At 35.7% G+C, this 22,653-nt stretch overlaps 2 protein-coding genes and 1 long non-coding RNA gene across 15 annotated transcripts; 1 reads left to right on the top strand and 2 right to left on the bottom strand.

The window, feature by feature from the left end:
• Positions 1–1,192: 1,192 nt before the first annotated feature.
• Positions 1,193–16,575, bottom strand: LOC104596010 (uncharacterized). Of its 12 annotated transcripts, none has more exons than XM_088895552.1 (15): positions 16,378–16,533; positions 14,180–14,238; positions 13,272–13,347; positions 13,077–13,155; positions 12,416–12,525; positions 9,702–9,770; positions 7,846–8,469; positions 6,249–6,775; positions 6,017–6,081; positions 4,605–4,684; positions 4,179–4,337; positions 2,867–3,006; positions 2,639–2,767; positions 1,788–1,931; positions 1,193–1,693 (listed from the first exon to the last, which is right to left on the bottom strand). In XM_088895552.1, exons 4-15 carry the CDS (start codon positions 13,144–13,146, stop codon positions 1,555–1,557), a joined length of 2,256 nt encoding a protein of 751 aa, XP_088751678.1. In that variant the 5' UTR covers positions 13,147–13,155; positions 13,272–13,347; positions 14,180–14,238; positions 16,378–16,533; the 3' UTR covers positions 1,193–1,554. The 12 variants fall into 12 exon arrangements, 11 of the variants coding, with proteins under 11 accessions (XP_088751678.1, XP_088751677.1, XP_088751680.1 ...); XM_088895551.1 differs by having other exon boundaries at positions 13,277–13,347; XM_088895554.1 differs by having other exon boundaries at positions 4,233–4,337; positions 13,277–13,347; positions 16,378–16,530.
• A 2,989-nt stretch (positions 16,576–19,564) lies between these two features.
• Positions 19,565–19,943, top strand: LOC148804237 (uncharacterized). Its single transcript, XR_016080763.1, has 2 exons — positions 19,565–19,702; positions 19,813–19,943. It is a non-coding gene; the product is annotated as an uncharacterized LOC148804237 (long non-coding RNA).
• On the bottom strand, positions 19,860–22,450 carry LOC104596009 (ribulose bisphosphate carboxylase/oxygenase activase, chloroplastic-like). 2 transcript variants are annotated; one of them, XM_010256976.2, is made up of 7 exons: positions 22,282–22,450; positions 21,862–22,178; positions 21,539–21,644; positions 21,316–21,401; positions 20,721–21,193; positions 20,245–20,526; positions 19,860–20,068 (listed from the first exon to the last, which is right to left on the bottom strand). In XM_010256976.2, exons 1-7 carry the CDS (start codon positions 22,327–22,329, stop codon positions 19,953–19,955), a joined length of 1,428 nt encoding a protein of 475 aa, XP_010255278.1. In that variant the 5' UTR covers positions 22,330–22,450; the 3' UTR covers positions 19,860–19,952. The 2 variants fall into 2 exon arrangements, with proteins under 2 accessions (XP_010255278.1, XP_010255279.1); XM_010256977.3 differs by having other exon boundaries at positions 22,297–22,433.
• Positions 22,451–22,653: the final 203 nt, after the last annotated feature.

The raw sequence follows: 22,653 nt of genomic DNA, 5'->3' as shown, positions 1-22,653 counted from the left end.
TAATTTTAAAGTAAATATCTAGTTATTAACAATATTTATAATAACAGTAATTATTAATTATAATCACTAATTATATATTTATTAAATTACTGTAATAATCAGAAAATTTTAAAATAAATAGATATATTTATTAAATTACTGTAATAATCAGAAAATTTTAAAATAAATAGATATATTTATTAAATTACTGTAATAATCAGTAATTATTAAATTACAGTAATTTATAATAACAGTAATAATCAGTAATTATTAAATTACAATAATTAATTACTGTAATAATCAGTAACTACTGTTATTTATATGGCAGTAATTACTGGGTTGCTCTCGTGGGAGTAGATTCCATTTCCTGCACGGTCGGTTCAGTTATATAAAATATATATGGCAGTAATATATAGAAAATATGTGACATATATTAAAAATATATATAAAATATACATATAAATATATATATACCGGTCGGTTCAGTTAACCGCCAATTTTTTTTATAGGTTAACCGAAAACTGAATTGGACCTTCAGTTTTTCAAAAATTCCGAACCAAAACTGAACCGATTGGTTCGATTAACTGAATTTTGCAAATCGATTTTCTCAATTTAGTTAAATTTTTTGGTTTTTTCGATTTTTCATGGACAACCCTAACTCTAAGGACTAAATGGCAGTATTGTTAGACTCGACCGTGTTGATCAGTTGGGCAGCTCAAACCGGAAATAGGAACTGTAGATCATGGGAACAATCATGGGAAAACCGAGGGAGACAAAAAATAGGAACTGTAGATCAGGTACAAAATGACGATATGTGCCACTTGGTTTCCCAAACAATCATGAATGCTCTATGTTTTTCATTTCCCTCAAGTCAGCTTCTGCTGCATATGTTCAGGTTTCTTACATGAAAATATGGACTTATTTGAATTGTCATTGCATTTACAACTTATAAGCATAATTAACCACCCTAATATTTGAATATTTTAATTACAAGGAATATTTTTGATTCCCATTTAATTTGCCTATCCAAAAAATAATTTGCTCAATCACACCAATATCTCTAATCCTGCATTTGTATTTTAGGAAGGCAATAGTCTTTATTTTATTTTTTTTCTTTTTTCTAATCTTGGTTCCATACAGTGCTAACTGCTGAGGTTTAACTTGCAACAGAGCAAACTTGACCGTTGAACTTCACCTCTACAAAAAGTAATTATTTTCAATGGAAACAAAAAAAAAAGCCATTGGTATTTGGCTCTCTACTTAAATCGTACTGCAGGAAGCTGTGCAGCTTGTTTGTGATCCTCACAAAAGATTCAAGTATTAATCACAACTTTATCAGTGTAATACTATACAAAATCAAAGGTAACTAACAAAGACACTATTATACATCAAAGTAAGCTGGATTCTCACAATAGTAGACACTACTGTAGAAGGCGTCTCTTGAACAACTTCTGCTGAGAAAAATAGAGCTGTACAACTTGTAAATTCACCAATCCACTATAGTTAATGTGGTTATCTGTCACTTGGTCCCTGAAACTTACATTGCCCATGGCTGTTATATCACTTCCTCTCTGTTTATCCAACCCTTGGGAAAGAATCCTGCCGAGTTAGAGCATAATCTCCATCTGAACGTTCATGGTTTCTGGTGTCTACAGACATCACTTTTGAGCAGAGGAAGAAGAAAGAAGATGTGTATATGGTGACATGCCACAAACTGCAAAATCATAAGAGAAAAAAAGATGTTAGGTTGTATGCCTCACAGTTCAAATGCATCAGGTAGAAAACGAAGTATTCTCTCTCCATCATACCTGTGCCAAATCCAGTAGCTTTCACTGCTCTCAAGTTTCCAGCTAATGGCAGCCATGGACAATGCAATGAAACCCAGGAGCACAAAAACCCAGTGGAAACGTTTAAATAGTGTCTTGATAAGATTACGGACCCATCCTCTCCATCTGCAGTAAACGAAAGTTTTAAATTTCATACATGTAAAGAGGAAAAAACAGTCTTGTTCAAGGAAAAAACAAAACAGCTTATCCAAAGATAATCATTCCTGTTTTCCTCTTCTCATACACAAAGCACAAGGAATATAGCAATTTAAGAAGAATTGCCTTATTTAGGTGATTATGATGGCCTTTACAATGAATGATCTACAAGCACTGGTCAACAGTTAGACAGTAAGTGATAGCAGCGAATAAGCCTTTACATGTTTATCTTTCCTGGGACCTTTTCAACTCCTGCCATCATCATGGGATGGCACTCCATATAGTGACAGCTTTAAAAAAGCATTTAAAAAATTCTCACCCATGAAAATAATGATTTTCAGGAAAAAGAAATCACTTGAAGCACTAAAGCAGGAAATGAGAAAAAATGGTATAACAATTTGCAGAAACTGGTAAAAAAACTTAAGCCATAATAAATGAGTAAATGGATCACTCCAGGAAAAAAACAATTCAGAATATTTTAAGATAATGAAATGAAAGTCATCTCTAAAAGAATGTTTCTAACATAATAATGGACTCGACCAGTGAAGATATCCAAGAAGTTCTTCAACCTTCCAAAATTAAAGAAAATACAGAATTTACCAATATATCTAATCTAATGCTGGAGTGATATGTGCACAATTTATCCAAAAATATCTGTGAACTTTGAAGGAACATACCCATCAATGATATTTAAACAGAAGCCTGTTGACCATGATATTGACCTATGTGTTGTAGAAAACTCTACTAGCCATCCAATAAAAAGACCTAGACCTCCAATGGCTATGACAATAATTATATTGGCAGACCTGCAATGCTAATTATTGACTGGTTAGGAGGAACTTGTACCTACCAAAGAAAATTTTAAGTTTCAAGACAGTAAAACTAAGTCCAACAGTTCTCCTTACCTAGTTGCTCCAGTTGCAGCCATGAGAGCTGTAAGAATTGATACACAAGTATGTATTGCCCTTCTTGAAACTTCATCAATAGCTGCTAGGTACACAAAGGTGCTCACAACAGCCATGAACGAAAGCCAAAAGTCCATAAACTGAAACCAGATATCAGATTACATTTTTATATATAATTTAAAACACAGGCATCAAAGGCCAATTCTTACTGTCTTTGTGATAGGTACTGTGAACCTTCATTAATTATGACAAATTAATTATGGCAATATCTGAGGTACTACTTAAAATATTAAGAGAAAAAGAATGAAACATATTCTTTTCCTGCTGATCTTTTGGACATGCTAACCTTACAACATCTGGTACTTCACTGGATGTTATTTATTTTTGAACCTAAAGTATATACAGTTATAAGATCTATGTAGTTTAGGAAAAAAATTGTCCTGAAACACAAAATTTCCATGGGTACTCTAAGTATGGGAATATTATTTAGAGGCATTCCATAAGAACAACCATTCCCCCCTGGTTTGCTCCCTTTTTTTTTACTGTTCCCATCATGCAGATTGAATGCAATGTCAAACATTTATGGGAAATTGTTTAAAACTCACCATGAGTTTTCAGTATTTCTCTTAAACTCACCACAACTTTTCAAAATATCTAAAACTCACCATGTCACTAATTTGACGTAAAACAGACTAACGGGCGTTAATATATTACCATTTTAACCTTCATAGAAAATATAAATTATAGAAATTTCAAACAAAATAAAAAACTATTTTCAAATTATAGAAACTATAGAAATTGAAAAACAAAACCAGAAAATAAAAATTGTAGAAAAAACACCAAAAATTATAGAAAAACACAGAAATTGTAAATAAATAAAAAAACAGGAAAATTTATAGATTGTAGAAAATAGAAAAATGTAAAAAAACAGAAATTATAAAAAAACATTGGAAATTATAACAAAATACTAAAAATGCAAAAAAAAAAACAAGAAAATTGAAAACTGAAAAAGACCATTTTTCCTCTAACTCACCATTCAAGGGTAATTTGGTCTTGAAAATTGTTATTTATGCTGACATGGACATCTCTGTTAAGAAGCATTAATGGTGCACTAATGGATGGTGAGTTTTGGAAAATAAAAACTTACTGACATGGTGAGTTTTAGACATTTAGAAAAGTTGTGGTGAGTTTATGAGAAATGTTGAAAACTCATGATGAGTTTTAGACAATTTCCCAATGTTTATAAACTAAAACATATGAAATACTTTGGTTAAGATGTTGAATGATCACAATGATCAGTTGAGTTAATTACATTGGCAACCATTAGGCAAGGGGCATTTCCCCCCCCTATAAAGAACTCGTGTACCTGCAAAACATGAAAGGAGAGAGCACACCAAGTGCCCACATCACATGCATGATACAATCCACTTGAAATTCCACTAGATGTGAAGAGCACCCACTCTGCAAATTCCTGCGGAGAGCAATAAATGAAGTTCATCACAATGTGGGATAGGAATATAACTAGTTAAGAAGAGAAATGGTTGGAAAGTCATTGCATAGTGTGATGGTACATCTCAGCCTGACAAGTATCAGAACGTCAATGTGGGTTTGAGTCTGAAAGCCACTTTGTGCTAACAATGCATTGGGTAATGGCTCTGAACTAGATATCAGTAGGTGTCAAGTTTTTAATTTCTGAGTTTATAAATAAACTCCAGTATGCATTTCAAGTGAACCTTACCTTTTTCCGAAGGGCCCAAAATGCTGGCAACAAAGCTGCTGCATTTGATGAGATAAGAGCAATTGACTGCCATATATGTCCTACATTATTTTTCAAGAATGAGTGAATTAGATTACAGATAAAGGGATTCTTTAGAAGATGGCAAAAATATGAACACATATTACATCACATGACAAATAAAGTAAATTTAATGGAAAGATCAGGCCCAAATGATGTTTCCCTTGGAAACTAAACACTAATAATGGGAGAAAATAACTATTAGAGTTAGGCCTTTCATTATGAGAATGACAGTTTTGTTAAATAATTTCAGTAGGTCTTTGTGATGGAAAGTAAATTGCTTTTCTTCAATAAATGAAGTAGACTTTCCTTTGTGAAAGCAAGTAACTGTTTCATTAAACTTCCTCACTTTTGACCAGTGAGACATCCATACATGTATCAGCTTGGCTGCCAACAAAGTTATTATACCTTAAAAGAAAGTTCCATTATATTGGACACAGAGCCAGGACAGTTCCATTATATTGTATCAGCTTGGCTGTCTGATTTTGTGCTAATTCAAAATTTCTTTTCCAGGTTCATTACACAATTCTATCAGTAGGGATCAACATTGGATAAGGCCTTTTATGTGATACAGGATTTTGGTGATATTACTATACTAAAAAAGGAAGCTACCTGATAAGCAAAGGATAAACAATATAGAAAGAAGAAATGAAAACTAGGTTGAATAAAAAACTAGCACAAGAAGCAGAAGGGTTTATTATGACCTACCAAAGCACCATTCTTCTCCAAATGGTCTAAGATGAGACTCATGAATCATGACTTCCAAGGGTTTTGATTTGAATCTTATTTCTGAATCATTTTCTGCAAAAATCTTATGTTTTTTTTTTGTTTGAATCCTACGATTTGATTCATAAATCTTATGTTTTATATGATTCCTGTGATTCACTACAATTCAAATAAATTCAATTAAGAATTAGTTTTCATTAGCCGTTTTTTTTGTTTATAAATAATTTTGTCAAGGGAAGCTTTTTTAAAGCCCTTAGAAGAAAATAATTTGTTTATGTTATTTAAGACCAAACATTAAGTTTATTTTCCATCATATGTAGGTTAAAGAGCCATTGCATGCAGATTATTTGACTTTCAAACTTGATTATATCATCTTAGGCTTAAATTGCACAAGTGGTAAGTTTTATTGTTATAGGTACATATATGGTAGATATGGATTAAATATAGAGTAAAACCACATTCCTATATATATATATATCCTTTAGTGTATAAATAATTATTTTTTGACAAATTTGTAAAAAATAGAAATAATCTAACGATTTACAATATGATTCATGATTCAATATGATTCAACTTTCTCTACGATTTATGATACAATTATGATTTTCAAAACATTGTTACACAGTTACCTTCACGTGAGACGATTTCAACACTGCAATCAAATCCCCCATGGTTCCGATCACAAGAGCAATAGCTGAGAATACAAAGACAAGGTTAAAAAATGATAGATTACCAAGCTTCCACATGTAGGCATGAGAGGGGGTCATGGGAGATAAAAAATATGTGATTCCCCTAGGAAGAGGATAAACATATTTATAAATCAAGAGGCTTAAAAAGTAAGCACATAGCAGGATCTGATACCTGTATAGTGTCAAACCACTTGCATCTACAACATTCTGACATGTCCCATGACTAGAGCATTGTTTTGGACATCTCTCAATAGAAATTGACATTGTAGTCTGATGTTTGGAAGGATTACCATGCCTTAACCCAAAACTCCAAGTGCCTTCTTTAACATATAATATATAAAAATTGGCTCCTTTTTCACTAGAATCATACAATTTGAAAAACATGGACGCATTGCTATTACTTGTCCTGTTTGCGTAATAGTAATCCCAGGTATCTTTAGAAGGTAATCCACCAAACCTGGCATATATTTGATATTCCAATTTTATATCTGATTTTAATTGGACATGCATATTGCCTCCAGCTGCACCATGAGGAATGTCCAGAAGAAAGTAAGTCCAAACATTATCTAATTGGTCCCCAAATGAGAAGTTGCTTAAAAGGGGCTCCAGAGGGAAATTAGCCGACTCCAAGGATATCTTTTCATCTATTGGCAAATAATAAGACTCAAAAGGAACGGAGGGATTTTTCCTAAGAATGGTCTGCAGAAAATCATCTCAGCCAGTCAAAACATATTAGAAAATAAGCTGTACACAACATATCAGTCAAAGCAATCATCTTTTCACTATGAGTGCATGATAAAAAGATGTAAGTTTAAGTTAATGAAACAAATGTATTCTAATATATCATGTATATTAGTAGAAAGAGACTGTGGAAAGATGCTTAACCTTCATCCTTACCATTTAAAGCATATACAAATCAATGGATAAAATATAGTGAAGAAACAATAAAATTGCATGCCATGCATTTGGATATTATCATATAAATCCAGAAGGCTTAATGATTTTCATCAAGGATCCTGGTAGACTTATATATGAGAAGCAAATTTATGAACAAGGCAAGAGACCCCAACTGGTTTTTTCATCTTATTTGGGTTAGAATGATTTAGTAATAAAAGTTGGATGAAGCTTCCCTGACAAGCAGGTGCAAAATAACCAGGAAAATGACAACCATATGTTCAAATCTTGTGGGGTTTTGCTAGTGTGAGTGAGAAATCCTTAATGAGATGCCCACTCCTACAAATTCACACAAAAAGAAAAAGAAAAAATGACAAAAGGAACAAGGTAGTGAAGTTCCTCCAAAATTTTATACATCTCAAATCTAACCCAAGAAGGTCCTAGTCCCTCTTTGTACCATGCCTCTGCATACATTATCCCCCTTTCCCCCCTATGCTTGTGCATGCCCACATTTTGGGCCATCTCTCTCTTTTTTTTTTTTGAAACTTGACGTTTTGTGTTTTTTACTCATGCTGGCATGTATAGAGTGAAAAATAAAGAGCCAGAAAACACCTGCAAAAAATGACAATTTATGCATCTTGCTTATTAACATTATTTTTTTTTTTTGATAATTTGCTCATTAACATTAATTGAAACCATATATTTCCTAAATCCTATATCCATTATCAGTCACCAGCTCATATACCCTTTATCATTCATGTTTCCTTCAAATTTATGGTTTACCAGTTAGTATAGTAGGCTAACACGTCTCTGAGAAATTCACAAGTTGAAAAAACAAAATGAAAGTAGAGAGAACATGTATTCATCAATCAAACCTGAAGCACATATTTCTGCCATGTACAATTTGGTCCTGCCTTTCCAATGGGACATTGAATTACTTGCCACTCCATGGAATAGCAAAGATCAGCATTAACATTTACGTCTTGCATCTTTCCATGTACCTCTGACTGATAAATGGGTTGAATACTGAAAAACCAGCGACCAACCTTTGGTGAATTAATAACCAAAGGTGCTTGACTTATATCACTTGAATAATCATGCAAACTTGTCAAAGGAATTGCATCATGTCGAGCATAACACATCAAGACAATTCCACTGGTATTTTCTGTCTTATTTGCAGCATTTGTTTCATTGAAACTGATATTTGTGGCCATAATTGTCAATTGTGCAGCTGTCCCTACCACCTCCAGAGAGTAAATTTTTGGTTCACCATCCCTGTGGCATGCAGACTCATAAGAACTTCTGCAACCAACAAAACTTTCCACTGTCTGGTTGTGCATATTAACATCTAAAAGATATTTTGTTTGCTTGTAGACACCAGATATATCACATCTAAGTGGGTCAACTGTCTGGTTGCAGTACGGGCCCCATATTGTTGAAGTTGTGCACCCTTCTACACTCACATTGGCACTGATCGAGTATGTTGGACCTCGAATTATCTGCATTTTTACCATAGTAGCAATGATAGCTTTTAGGTCTCACATTATAAGTGTCATTGTGAATGGATGAATATAAGTAACAAAAGTTTCTGAATCACTACTTAAAACATTCGCTAAAGACATGGTTGGAAAACCAAGGATCTAATACTGTGAAATAAGACATGTTCATGGAAAGGAAGAGCCTTTCTCAACAGTTTTGGGGATTTCTAGTAATAATATTAAGCCTCTGAAACCCAAGCACAAGAATCTGTGAGTGGTACAGGACTAGTTAAGCAAAACATAATACAGAGAAATCATCAAAATAAAGAATAATTGTTTTAAAAACTAAGTAGCATACCATTATAACCAGCTGTAAAGCTGTAAAGCCTGCAATGTTATATGGAGTAGAGTGTTGGGCAGTCAAGAGACAGCATGTCCAAAAAGTGAGTGTGGCAGAAATGTCAATGTACGATGAATGAGTGGTAAAACTAGAAAGAACATGCCAGAAATGCAAACATTCTGAGGAACCTAGGAGTAGCTCCAATAGGTGATAAAATGAGAGAAAGTAGATTGAGATGGTTTGGTCACGTGAATAGAAGACCATCCACAACATCCATTAGAAGTGATCTATTACAAGTTGAAGGGGCTAGAAGAGCTAAAGGCAGATAAAAAAGGACATGGGTTGAAGTAGTGAGAAATGATTTAACTGCTCATAATTTAATAATGGATGTAGCAATAAACAGAATGGAGTGGCAAAACGTGATTTATGTAGTTGATCCCATATAGCTGAAACAAGGCTTAGATAATGATGTCATTGTAACCATAAATTAGAAAGCATATTTCACTTTAAACCTCTCTTAATGACAATATGGGATTTTCCACAATCTAAACTTTTTTGTTTTTTTTTCTTTTATTTATGGTCTGTGGTTGCAAAAAAGTCCTTAATTTATAATTAATTAATTATAGCACCTATAAGAGACGTTTCTCATACTTAAATTTTCTATGGCTTCCACATCCTCCTCCCCCAGGCCCCAACTAGGTTCTATTTATTTCAATATCATCAAAACAAAGTTCTAAGGTGGCAGCAGCATTCCCACCTCAAGTAAAATTTGGGTTTAAAAATTTGTGAGCATTATTGAAATTACTTATATGCTAGGGAGAGAGTGGACAGAAAAATAAGCTCAAACTAGGAAGAATGTCTCAAAGTAACCATTATAGAAGGCATACATAAACTCATGGTATGAAATACTCACCATTTTAGATTGTGTTCTCACAGGTCCAATGCCATTGAACAAACCAACATACCAAACTCCTGGAGAGATCTGTAGAAAAAACATCTATCTTCAATCATTATTATTAACCAAATGATATAGATGAAAAGAAGAAAACAGAAATAAAAACAAAAATGAAACTTACTCTTCTTAAGCAACATATAAACCATTCTACTCAAACCCAATTGTCAGACTTGGACCAGACATAAAACCATTTTGGTCACTGTGCTACAGGTCAAATGGTTAACTGTCCAGTTTGACTGTCGGGCTTGCTCAAATGATGCAACAAAAAAAAAAAGAAAAATAGAAATGGTTTCAGATTATCCTTTACAACTATTTTACATCAAAGTAAGCATAAAATAGTAACTATTGGAGGTTACAACAACTATTAAGACATGTATAAGGGATAAATTTGACCAAGTTTGCCAGTTCCCAGTTCCGATGGTCCAACCATCCAATCTAGCCTGCGTCTGACAGCACTGATAAAACCTTCTAGTTGATAATTCAGAGATAAATATGATTGGGCAGAGATACTAGGACTGGTAGATAGGGATTGCAGTCAAAATAGTTTTATTAGGATGCACACTGGAACAAATATTTCAGATGTACTCAACCTAATTCACAAAGCCCTATCCCAACCATATGGAGTCAGTTATAACAAATCCTGTTTTGTCACTCCATTCCATCAAGGATTCAAGAGCCATATCTATTGTTAAATTGTAGGCTGTCACATCATTTCTTGCTATCTCAACCAACCAGTGTCCTTTCTGGAAGCTCCTACATTTCCTATACCCTCTAACTTGTATCAGATAAAATTTGACTTCATTGCTAAGTACGACCTAAAAATCACAAAAACCATAATTTGCTAATGAATTTAATAATTATTGACTGTAATATAATCAAGTAAGATGCCTTGAATGGTCGATTAGTGTACACTGCTAGTGGATTTTGAATAGGTCCTGGATTCAGGTCTCTCAAACATTGCTTGTAATTGATTTTTTTGAGAAAAGGTAAGGTAATTTTATTAAAATTCAACAAGAGAATACAACAGCAGCCCCACAACCGGAGCCAGATACACCAGAAAAGAACTCAAGAGCAAGTTACAACTCTAGCAGACTTCTAGCCCTCAACTGAGCTCCTAGAGCCGATGTGTGAAGGCCTTTAGCAGATGCTACCCAAGAGATCAGCTTGCCAAAAGTGAGCGAGATTAACCAATCTGCTTCTTTAGCTTCATTCTGGAAGATCCTTCTATTTCTCTTGGACCAGACTATGATTTTTGAGACTGATGGATGGGGGCCAGAGCTTGATTTGGATCTTCTGATTGGTCAGATTTACCTTGCAGTAAACAGGCTATTGAGTGACCTAAAGCCAAGATGATAGGTCAATCCATAGATTTCATAGGTTGAGTAAACCATCTTAACCTATTGGGAGTAGGAACCATGGCGGAGCTTAAGTTATATAATTTATGCCCTAGAGTCTACAGGTTGAGTGACAAGGATATCATGGCGAAGGAATGTTCTGAGGAAAGTAGGGAGCAGATTGTATATCATCAGTTTCAGATATCCATCACTAGATAGAGAATTGAAGGAATGTACTTACTACTTAGTAGATTAGAGGTCATCTAAAGCAGATGTTTCTTAGCCTGATGCAAAGTGTTGGAAGGAATGAGTTGATGGAATTCTCTGTTATGTTTTTTTTATATGAATTAATTAGAAGAAATAATGAGCACTTTTAAATAAAGGGTTGTTTTAGTAATCTTAATCCTCCAAAAGTTTAAGTGCTTGCTTGGTTGCTAGGTTTAGATATTACTTGGCAATCATCAACTGAAATCAGGAGGTTATTATATCACAAGTTTATATCTTATGCTTTTGATAGAGCAAAATGGTGGGGTGGGATTTGTGTAGCCAGCCCCAAACAATTGGAATTAAGACTGAGTTGAGTTGAGAGATAAGCTGATGCAGGGCTCATTTGTTCATACAGTGCAGGACGGTAGGGTTTATGTGCAAAGGATTCAAGAAGATGCCCATCACTTGTTTATGCAGTGCAAGATGGCAAGGTTCATTTGGGCGTACTTCTCCATTTTCAAACATACAAGGATTGGCCATTTTTTCTCTGATAGGTCAAGGAGGACTCCTTGGCAGCATGAGATATTTTCTCCTTGGTCTTCCATTGCTTGTGGTAGGAAGGTTAACACCTTATGGAGCATTATTCCTTTACCTGTATGATGGGGGTATTTGGAGAGAGAAATAAACACATTCTTTTAAAGTAAAGGTTCAATATAGTAGAATAACTGTGGTCGATATTTGCTCAATGTTGATGGCTGGGTTATTGATTCATCCTGAGTTTGAAGATGCTAATAGAGGAAGATATGGTTTGGACTTACTGACAAGTGACAACATTAAATATTGTTAATGAGAATGGATAGGCTCTAATGAGCAGAATGGATGAATGGGATAGGTGCTTCCACTCTGACTTCAGTGGGGTAAGATTGATTACAATAATGATTATAAGTCATAGTTCCAGTATCATCAAGGATTTATTTCCATCAACATAGGATTCATATTGTCAAAACTTACTCTCATGAACAACTTTGTATCACTGAATATCTGTTGTCAAGATGTGGAGAAAGGAGATTGGTATCTGTACAGATAGAAATAATTTATCATTTTGTTACATGCACACAAATTTTAACTTGCCTGTTCATTTGTCAATTTAACCATCATATTTTTCTGCAAAAGATGACAATGTTCCACATTTGAAAGATTTTGTAAACCTCCAACAGAACCGTTAGAGAAAAGATCTGATGCTGCAACAACAAAAGTGTCTATTGAGCTACTTGCAATCAACAAATGATTAAACATGAAAAGAAAATATTAAATGGTGAGATAGAGTTCACACAAAAAGTAGCCCAGAAAGTTTTTAAATCATGGGAAGAGGTTTATGCAGAAACTGATAATCTTGCTCATACAGCAGCAGGAATGCTAACAACTGGAAAGTTTTAACAGTAATCCAAGGCATTCCATGTTATGCATCAAGAAATAGAACTTCCCAGAAGAAATTTGGGAGAAACAGCCAATGCTTAAGGTGGACCTGAATCTCAGATCACATTTCTTATAACTCATACAATGGGATAGGGCTGTGATGCATGAACATGGCCAAAATGGATATGTGGAAATCTATGTGAAACAGTAAATCGTGAAATGATTACCATTGGGTCATACGCCTTTCCTTAAATAGGTTTAGAAAACCAACTAACCATATCCTGACCCTATGCTTATAATATGCTGCAGAGTTTCGAAATAACAACACATAATATAGGAACATGGAAGTGGTGAGAAACTATTGCATTACTTAAACCTTTTAAAGAAGTATTTGTAGCATCTGGAAGAGGAGGACTGCCATCTCGTAAGCATATCATGGGGATCATACTCTTATCCTGCAGACAATGTGAATCATGAGCATAGTGCCGTCAATGGGCTGAATCTTTTCCAGATTAGGGTAAATCCAGTCCCAACTAATAAGTAAATGTGTAGAACCAGTTCTGAGCCAGACCCTACAGGATCTACAATTGGGACTATCGAATCTGGCCCGATAAGACTGGATTGTAATTGTTAGCCATACTTTTAACCTGTAATTTGACAATAAACCTACTTGTTTGTTAAACTGACATATTTGAACATCATAATATGATAATATCACAACTATATCATAAGAAAAATAGGTACCTTTTAAACAGGGGGCATCTTTGCGATATGCCAATACACATATACATGATTATATATACAACTAAATATATAGTTGGTTTGGAACAACCAAAATGAATACCGGCCCAATTATAATCAGGACACATAATGCATGCCAAGACCCTTTATAATTCGGTCAGTTCATTTCAGGTCTGTTGGGTCTTCCTGACCCATTCTCAGTCCTACATGGGCAAGCAAGACAATAGAACCAGAGTGGGGACAAACATGGAAATATGACATTTGATGGATGGACATTTCATATACTTTTAAAACCTAGATCACATGTTCATTTGGTCAGTTAAACAAGCAGTCTAATACAGTTGGACAAATGCACTGACTCAAGTCAACAGATGATATCAACTGAATATAAAATATTTAATTTGAGGTTCCATTCGGTAGTCTAGCAAGCTGAGATGAAATGTGATTCAACAGCTCAATCTGTTTTTATACATTTTAATTGAAGTTTGTGATCAGAACAAACTGTTTGGAGGTCCAGTTCCTTGCATTGATCCAGTCTGAGCATCCTGCCTACCCTGCATTTGAATGCTTATATGTTCTGAAGAATCATATATTTATATTTTATGATATGAATTTCAAAATATACAACTGATATTGGAAATTATGAAGAAAATTTGAAATTCAAAATAACAATATCAGAGAAACAGTGAGACCTGTGATGGCCATCCTGATTCTATGAAGATTGGAAAGCATACTTACAAAATTCACATCTGACTTGAGTGAAATTGACAGTGAAGCAAACCAATGTGGAAGATCAACTGAATCAATGAGTAAAAAAGAGAAGAAAAAAATAAGACACTTGAATCCAATGGTAAAGCCAAAAAGGAGGTCCCTAAGAATTGGAAAGTGAGAGTCAAAATCTTGGATAAATAAACAACTTTTTTCAGATTTCTTCCTCTATTTGACAAGATTAAATACAAGCTAAGCACATTCTGTTTTCCTCTTTGTTTATAAACAGTAAAAATAATAAAAAATGAGTTATCAAGCTTGAACAAAATCTCAAAGAATATGTTGGCCCAGAAAGACAACTTCAAGAAGAGCTTTGGTAGAACCATACACAGCTGTCTATAACCAGCATAGACAAAAATGGAGGCATCTTGAACAGAAGATAAAGCAGCCAAACAGAACAATGGACCAAATTCACAGCAACCATATTGTAACCCCAAAATGTTCCCGAATAAGACGTCTGAACTATCATTCTCAACTGATACTGCATTAGTTCCCCTTATCTATTGAGTATGTATATGTCAACTCCTACACTTGGTGGATTGTCCCTGTTGTGGGATATATCCAACTTTGTTTGAGCTTTTCTGAGCATTTCACAAACTTCGATTCACATAACTGGAGTTATGAAGCACCCTTTTCAATAGAAATATTGTGTTTGGAGTACAGCTTACAACATTAAATCTGTAAGAACATATCTTCTTGCAGAAAGAAATTTACAATCAATCAGATGACGTTTCAAAATACACGTTAACAATAAAAGACTGAACTCCATCCATTACAGTATTGTCAAATCCACTGCCTTGATATCACACCCACTACATGAGCAATTAATTTATTCTTAAACTTCTATCACATTACTTGGAATAGAACATTGTACGAATCAAACTTTTTAATATTCACTGGTATCCGGTTCTTCCTATCTGTAAAAGTGCACTATTAGCTTTAACAACAAAATGGGGGAAGAAGAAAGAGCAAACTGAAACGACAATTACGTAGAAAGCTGAATAGAGAATCAGCAAGACTATCCAATCAGCTAAACGAGTCCACATAAACGTTGTATCAGAAAAAAGAGTAAACGATTCCAAATATTTTCCTTAGACTAACTTAGTAGAACACCCTAAACACTACAAAAAAGAACACCGGAAAATCGAGATGAAAAAAAGCTGAAGGGAAAGAGGAAATAATGTTCATCACTTGCTCCCATCCTTGTACATGCTAAAAATAAAAACGGAATTTCCGAATTAACACCACGACTACTCTATAAAACGGTAGAATACTCTATTATGAAACTGCTACGAAATGTTTATAAAAAAGTACATTAATTGCCAAATAGTAGACAGTAAAAAAAAAAGAACATAAATCAATCCCGCATCACAAGGATCAGTTAATCGATTACTTAAGTGTGTCCTAAAAAGCCTTAAAAAAAGTGTGTCCTAAAAGCAGAAATAGTTTAGCCCACAACCCAATAACGGCCAGAAACTTGGTTGAACAAAACCAAGGAGGTAGAGACCAACGACCGACGAACTAAAACACAGTGAAGACTGAAGAGAAGGGTGGGAAAAGAGAAATAACAAGCAATACGCACCTCTGATGTAACGCCAGTCGTATGGCTTGAGCCTAATATCAGAGTAGGTGAAGGCGGAAACAGTGAAAGAATTGTTGGTACCCTGCTCATCGTATGAAGAACAGGAAAGCAAAAAACATGACGTGAAAACGAGAAGACGGAGATCCAGAGCAGTACCCATAATTGGATTCATTGGGCACCTTGAATCTCATAAAGAATTTTCAACAAGAATAAACGAATGAATTAATTTATATATAAAGGAAGAGCAATGGAACTGTTCTCCAGCGGAAGGGGAAAAGAGAAAAAAACTAAGTAAAGAGAGAAAGTTGGAAACAAAAAGGTAGACGCTTTTAATTTTAAGTAGCAGAGGAAAACACGGTTCTTCCTCGGTATGCTGGGTGACTTCAAAGTCTTCAATTTTCAAGGCAGAAAACAGATTGATATTTGCATGTTTGTCTTCGCACGACATTAGTTAATTATAATAATCATGGAGGGTTAATACTTTATTACTTTATAATCTTAATGATGTAAATAGCTTCTTCAATCTTCACACGACCTATTTTCTTCGTTTAGACTATGAACAGATTTGGGTTTCCGAAATCCTCACTCTGCTCAAGAGTCGACAGTCGAGACTATACTCCGAGAAGAATTATGGGTTTGATCGGAGGGACCGTCGGAGATTTTAGTTGTGGCGACTGACTAGGATTCATATTCCCATTTCCACTCTCCCATGCTTTGTTTGGTTGCTATGAATATATGAAAGAAAGTTAAAAAATAGTATATCACAAATTTGGTTGAAAAGAAAAGAAAATGCCAATGGGCCTAAAAAAAAAGAAAAAAAGAAAATGCTGAAGTTACGTTCTACCTATACCAAATTTAAGTATGTAGGAAGGTAAGGCACTATTCAAGATTAAGTTGGAAAATGAGAATATCATCCTTGGATGGTGGATGGTGACATCCACCAATGAATTTTGCGCACGTGGACAACATAACAATTAGGGATGAATAGATGCTTGATTTAAAGGATGTACATATTGCACGTGCAGTGGGCTGGGCCCTTCAAATTTTAACAGATATTCAACTCATTCCCAAACAAGCCATTGAGCCAATATGTTATCAAGGCAAGTGCCATCCCTTTCCTCCCTAACCAAATTACCATTTGGATATTGTAAATGCCATATAAGGCTACGTTTGAGAAGAGTACGAATAAAAAATTATTTGTTAATATAAATATGTATGATTGATAGGAATGCAAAGTTGGTTTAGTTTTGTAATGATAATTTTGTATAGTGCAAATAGACTAATAGAGTATAAATATAAATGTGTAGAGTGTATTCTAGTTTATGGCTTCATGCAAATACAAAGTTGGTTAAATTTTGCATTGATAAATTTATTTCCTTGCCAAATGATTTTTAGTTGTAATGGGTGCAAATATAAATCCTTAGATTGAAATATACCTTTTTAACATTGATCAACTTAATTAGACCGCAAAGTTCATATACTCTTTTGGATGTAAATTTTGCTCTCATTTTGAATGCAAATATGCATTGAAATTTGTGAAAACTGTCACCAAGGTTCAAAGTATCAGAAATGCTATGCGTATTGGAAAGGCAAATTTAAGAGACGTATCAAGATATGCATGGATGCACACGAAAAATTAAGATACACATGGAAATACATGGAAATGCTATAAATACTCTAATAAATCATAAATAAACATCAATATCACTAATTATAAGACATAAATGAGCTATTTATGCATAAAAATAACACATTTTAGTGGGTTTTATGAAAAAACATATTATAATCAATAAACGGGAAGTTGGGAATAGAAACATACTATCTAATTATGGACATAATAGATCAAGTAATTATTTTGCATGTTTTATTCTAATTTTCTAAAAACTAAATAATTATTTATTTTTATTCAAATTATTATTTTGCATGTTTTATTCTAAAAATTAAATTAAAATTAAGAAAAGTAAATATGTAACAAAAAATTGAATGGATTTATGGCATAATAGATGAAATAATTATTTTGCATATTTTATTCTAAAAATAAAAATAAATAAATATCAATGTTTTAAAACAGAGGCATTCCACTACCTAGAGGCATGAAGCATAGTTCAAAATGCAAGAGGAGTAAGCTTCCTTAAGAGGAGGAAGGAGGAAGGGGGGATTTCATTTTTTTTTCTTTATCTTCAATAAAAAACTTTTATATTAAAAAAAATAAAAATGCATAATAGTTGTTAAAAGGGGGGTCTTGTCGAAGCGGAGCAAGACCCCCCTAACTCAAAAAAATAAATTAGGCTACAATGAAAAGGGGGACGGGGGGGTCTGGGGCCCCCAATCGAAGGGGTAGGGGGCAAACCACTTTCTTTCCCCTTATCTTTTTTAACATTGGCTGAAAATGTAAAAGAAATTTGAAAAAACATATTTATTTTCACTCCTTTTTTCACAATCTTGAAAAACTTGTTGAATCTTGCAAATTTATAGATGTTTTGGAAAATTTTTACAAGATTTGAGTCTTTAAAAAGGTAAAAAAGCTTTTTGAAGGGTTTGGGAAAGAAAGAGGGCTTCTGAAATGGGTTTAGAAACCCTCTTTCAAATGGAGTTTTATTTGCGTTTCCGCCACAGTAAAATCGTATTGTATCGGCCAATACAGTGCCGAAACGCACCGATACTCAATGATATGGGTACAATACGGGCACGATACAGCCTCAATACGACAAATAGATACGGCACATTCAATTTGGTACCATTTACCGTGCTGAAAACTTGCTGGAATGATACGTATTGGCCAATATGGACCGATACGTGACGAAATTTTGAACCTTGACTGTCACTTTCAGAATGCATTCTTACCAAACACTAGCAAAACCAAACATGTTACCAAAAAAAAGTAATATTGAACTGGAGTGCATATATGCACTAAACTCGCATTTGCAATCTTTTCAAATAAACCCTAAATGATTTTTTTTTTTTTGTTGCAATAGGTCAAACACTTGCAAAATTGAACCAAAATGCATATATGTATTGAACCAGAATTTGCAATCTTCTCAAAGGGAGTTTAGGCTGTTGTTTCGTTTGAAGGAAAAAGTAGGGAAAGATAGAAAAACCTTTACAAAATAGCCTTAAAAGAAGTTAACGTAATAAGCTAATATACAAATCCTTCTTCTTAAGCGAGGGCCCAGGAAGCTCAAGGCCCGTACTAAAAGTGGCTCAATGGGTTAGGTCCCATTGATTTATTAGGCCTATTTTAACGCTGTATTTCAAAGATTTGAGTGAATGTATGATTAAAAAATGTATAAAAATGAAGTATATATAAAACGAATCGAATCTAAATCGACCAAAACCCACCCTAGCTCGGGTAGGTTTCATTTTACCAATTTCAATTTGAGCGGACATGATTGGCTCACAAGTTTGGAAAAGTGCTGCACTCTTCTTCCAAGGGTAGACCACGATCCTTTGGCTCCGACACATGACAAATTGTGGGATTCATGGCTATTAATTCATCCTACTGGGTATTGACATTCACGCAAGGATCTCCTCAACGAATGGTTGAAAACATCTTACCCCAAGAAGTAGAAGTAACATACTTGGGAGTTGAGACATACAGCGCATGGGTCAGGCTGGTCTGACAGTGATCAACTGATTCTGCGCCAAGGTTGAGCTTCCTGTGGATAACTGATTTATGTGCTTGATGGGCTTGCATGGAGAGATGCTTCCAATTCACAGAGGAGATGTTGTTGTGGCCTGTGGGGTGTGCGTGGGGCACATTATTTGGGGAGCCATCCCATCTCAAATAGAGTTTAGGAATTGGGATGGACTGCCCATCCCGTCTCAGTTTGGATGGGTTCCCCACAGTCACCCACAGGCCACAGCCCATCCCCTTTAGGCTGTGGGGAGCCCATCCCGTCTCATATAAATGGGTAGGGCCGGGATTTATGCTTTGATTGTCTTTCTAAGAGAAGCTGAAGTCCAACCCGAATATTTCTAGTTTTGTGGATCTGAATTTGGTGCCTGTTTGTTTGTGTTGCAGCAGCAAATACGAATTCAACCTAGCTAGTGATCCATGGGAAGAGCGAATGAGAATGATACACTGTGGTACTCTGTAGGGAATTCTTAGTAAACATCTTTAACTAGTCTATAAATGCAAAAAAAAAAAAAGAATGGACGATATCAAAACTGGTATAAACATGAGCCATCATCACTTCGAGCTGTGGGATCAAAGTTTCCGGCAACAGGATCTGTGCAACCTTCAGGCACCGGAAAGTCTACTTGTTGGGCAGCTTTTCCTGAAATAGGAAATGAAGCAAGATGTTCATCAAAGCCATGTTTGATAATCCACAAGTTAAAAAAGAAGCAAAGAAAGATGAAAGAACAAGAAAACCAGTAATAAAAACTGTCCAGAGGCGCGCCCAAAGTTGTATCATCACCGGAATCATGAACCAGAAGTGACGATGAAATTTACCATAGAAGTTGCCTGTGTCAATGGAGTCTCTATTTGCATCACCAAGTGCTGCGTCACTCAAGTACTTGTCCGCCAATTGGACTCTCTTAACGTTCTCTTGCTCTTGAACCAGCATGTTACCATACTCCAACAATTTCTCAATGGTCATAGCTGGCTTCTCAAATGTGGGTGGGCCTTCTTTGGAGTTCACCAGTCTCTTGCCAATGTTATCCACCCCAATCTCTGATATCCATTTCCTCACTTCATCATCATATACTCTGGCTCTAAGTGCACCGAAGAAATCTGCAACGTTAATTGCAACAAAAGGTTAAAGAAAGGTGTTCATTAAGAATACATAGAAAGGGGGAGCAAATCTAAAGTATACTTTGAAAATTCAATGCAGTGATTTAATTAAGCTCTGTGTGATTCCAGGGTTTAAATGACTTTGAGAAAATTAAAGTGTTAAAACATGGCGAGAATCCTAATTATATTCTTACCGATGGATTGACCAGGAAACGTGTCGACTAACTTGACTATATCATCTTTAGGCACATTATCAGCTCTGAAAATACCAGTGCAGACCCCAATTCTGTCGTCTCTGGTGGGAGCCCAGTAAAACTTCTCCATCCTGCCATCACGGATCAGCGGAGCATATAGAGTTGAGAAGTCATTACCCGTTACAATGATGGGTACCCGGGCGTTCTCCTCCTTGTTATACATTCCCGGCAGCTGTACATTTGTTGGGTTGTCTGCAATGTTCATGAGAGTGGCATTAACCATCTGGTTGTTAACGGTATACTGAGTGGTACCCCCAAGCCTTCCAGCTCCTGCATCCAAATCGTTGATGAAGAGGCAGCACATCTTTCCCTTGGCGATTATGTCGGCCGCCTCACGGTACCTTTGCCGGACCAGTTTTGCTGGCTCGCCGGCATTGCCGCTCTCTAGTTCTCCGGCGCTCATCATGATTGGGCTTCATGGAGAGTGAATTGAAGGTGAGAGCGAGAATGTGTATACTGAAGTACTGTAGTAGTAATATTAGTAGTAGTAGTAGTGGACGACTAAATGAAATAATATTGATGATGAATGACTTACTTGATCCCCATTTTGGCAAACACAAGCTCACATTGGAAAGATTTGCCTTGACCTTTCCCTCCCCATATGCCCAAAATCAAAGGAACCTGATTGAGTGATTGGTGGCTCCAATTAGTAAAACCCAACCTTTAGTTAAATGCTACCTTCTTCATCAGCTTTAATTTGTATATATAGATAGACAAAGGCAGCAGCTGGTGGTAATTAGTTAAGGAGTTAATTATACCTTGACATTAGGTAAGGTCATGAAGTTCTTGGTGATGTGAACCACAAGCTTGTCCATGAAGGCTGGGGCTATATAGAAGCCATCCTTAATGTTGTCCATAGCGAACCTGCACTCACCAAAATTAAAGGGCATGAATAGTTTCAAAAGAATTGAAACATGTGAACCCATGTTGCTGGGTTCACTTTATACCATTTCTATGAACCATCAATTCGATGGGTTGGATTGTTGAGGGCTTCATTTATATATATTCCTTTTCCTCCTTTCAGAATTGAACATACAGAAAGAAACACGACACGGGGGGAGAGAAGGTTGATAGTTCATACTGGCGGAGGGCAGTACTGACATAATCGTAAGAGCTCATGACAGCGTAGTGGGTCCCAGATCCCATGGGAGCTTGGAAGAGGGAATCCACCACCCCTTTCCCCCTTGTGATGTCCTGTTGATCGTCCGACATGTCAAAGGCAAGCCCACGCCATCGGTCGGTCTTGGTCTGCTTCCCCTCATCCACTTCTGCTACAATTCTGAAGGCGCTAGCCTTTCGATTGTTGTTGCCTCCGTCTGAACAACATCTCTTCAAGCTAACACCGTGTAAGGGCGATCTCTGCAGCCCTCTCCCTGCGGATCTACATCTACCCCTCAGCTGCAAAGGTGAAGAACCAAAGAAGGCTCAGTCACATTTCTTATCTTAATTACCTAAAGAGAGAGAGAGAGAGAGAGTGGGAAGGAAAGAGTGGCTCGCATACAGGGGCCTGACGTACAGAGCTGATGGTGTACAGAGAACCAGAAGCCATTGCTTAGCCAGGTTCTTGATATTTTGAGTCTTGTGGGAGGTGGGGTGGGGGGGCAGGTCAAGAAGAACCAGATGGAGGTTTAGCAGTGTTGAAAAGCTTAAGGATGGCCACGTGGCAAAATACAGTGGCTTCCGGCTATGTTGTGGATAAGATATAAGTAAAAAGGCATCTTTCAAAATAGAAAAGATATTAGTTAATAGGAGATCAATAATTGGGGGGTTTCCGAAAAGTAAAGAGGCTTCACGTGATAATATTCCAGGCAACGAATAGAGATTGGGAAATATCCAGTAGGGGCTCCCGGTTGGGGGACCCACCGATGCTTCC

Source organism: Nelumbo nucifera, chromosome 1 (assembly GCF_055504915.1).
Source record: "Nelumbo nucifera cultivar China Antique chromosome 1, China Antique-T2T, whole genome shotgun sequence".
Lineage (NCBI taxonomy): Eukaryota > Viridiplantae > Streptophyta > Magnoliopsida > Proteales > Nelumbonaceae > Nelumbo > Nelumbo nucifera.
The sequence above is the reverse complement of the archived record's forward strand: the minus strand, read 5'-3'. Positions and strand labels throughout refer to the sequence as shown.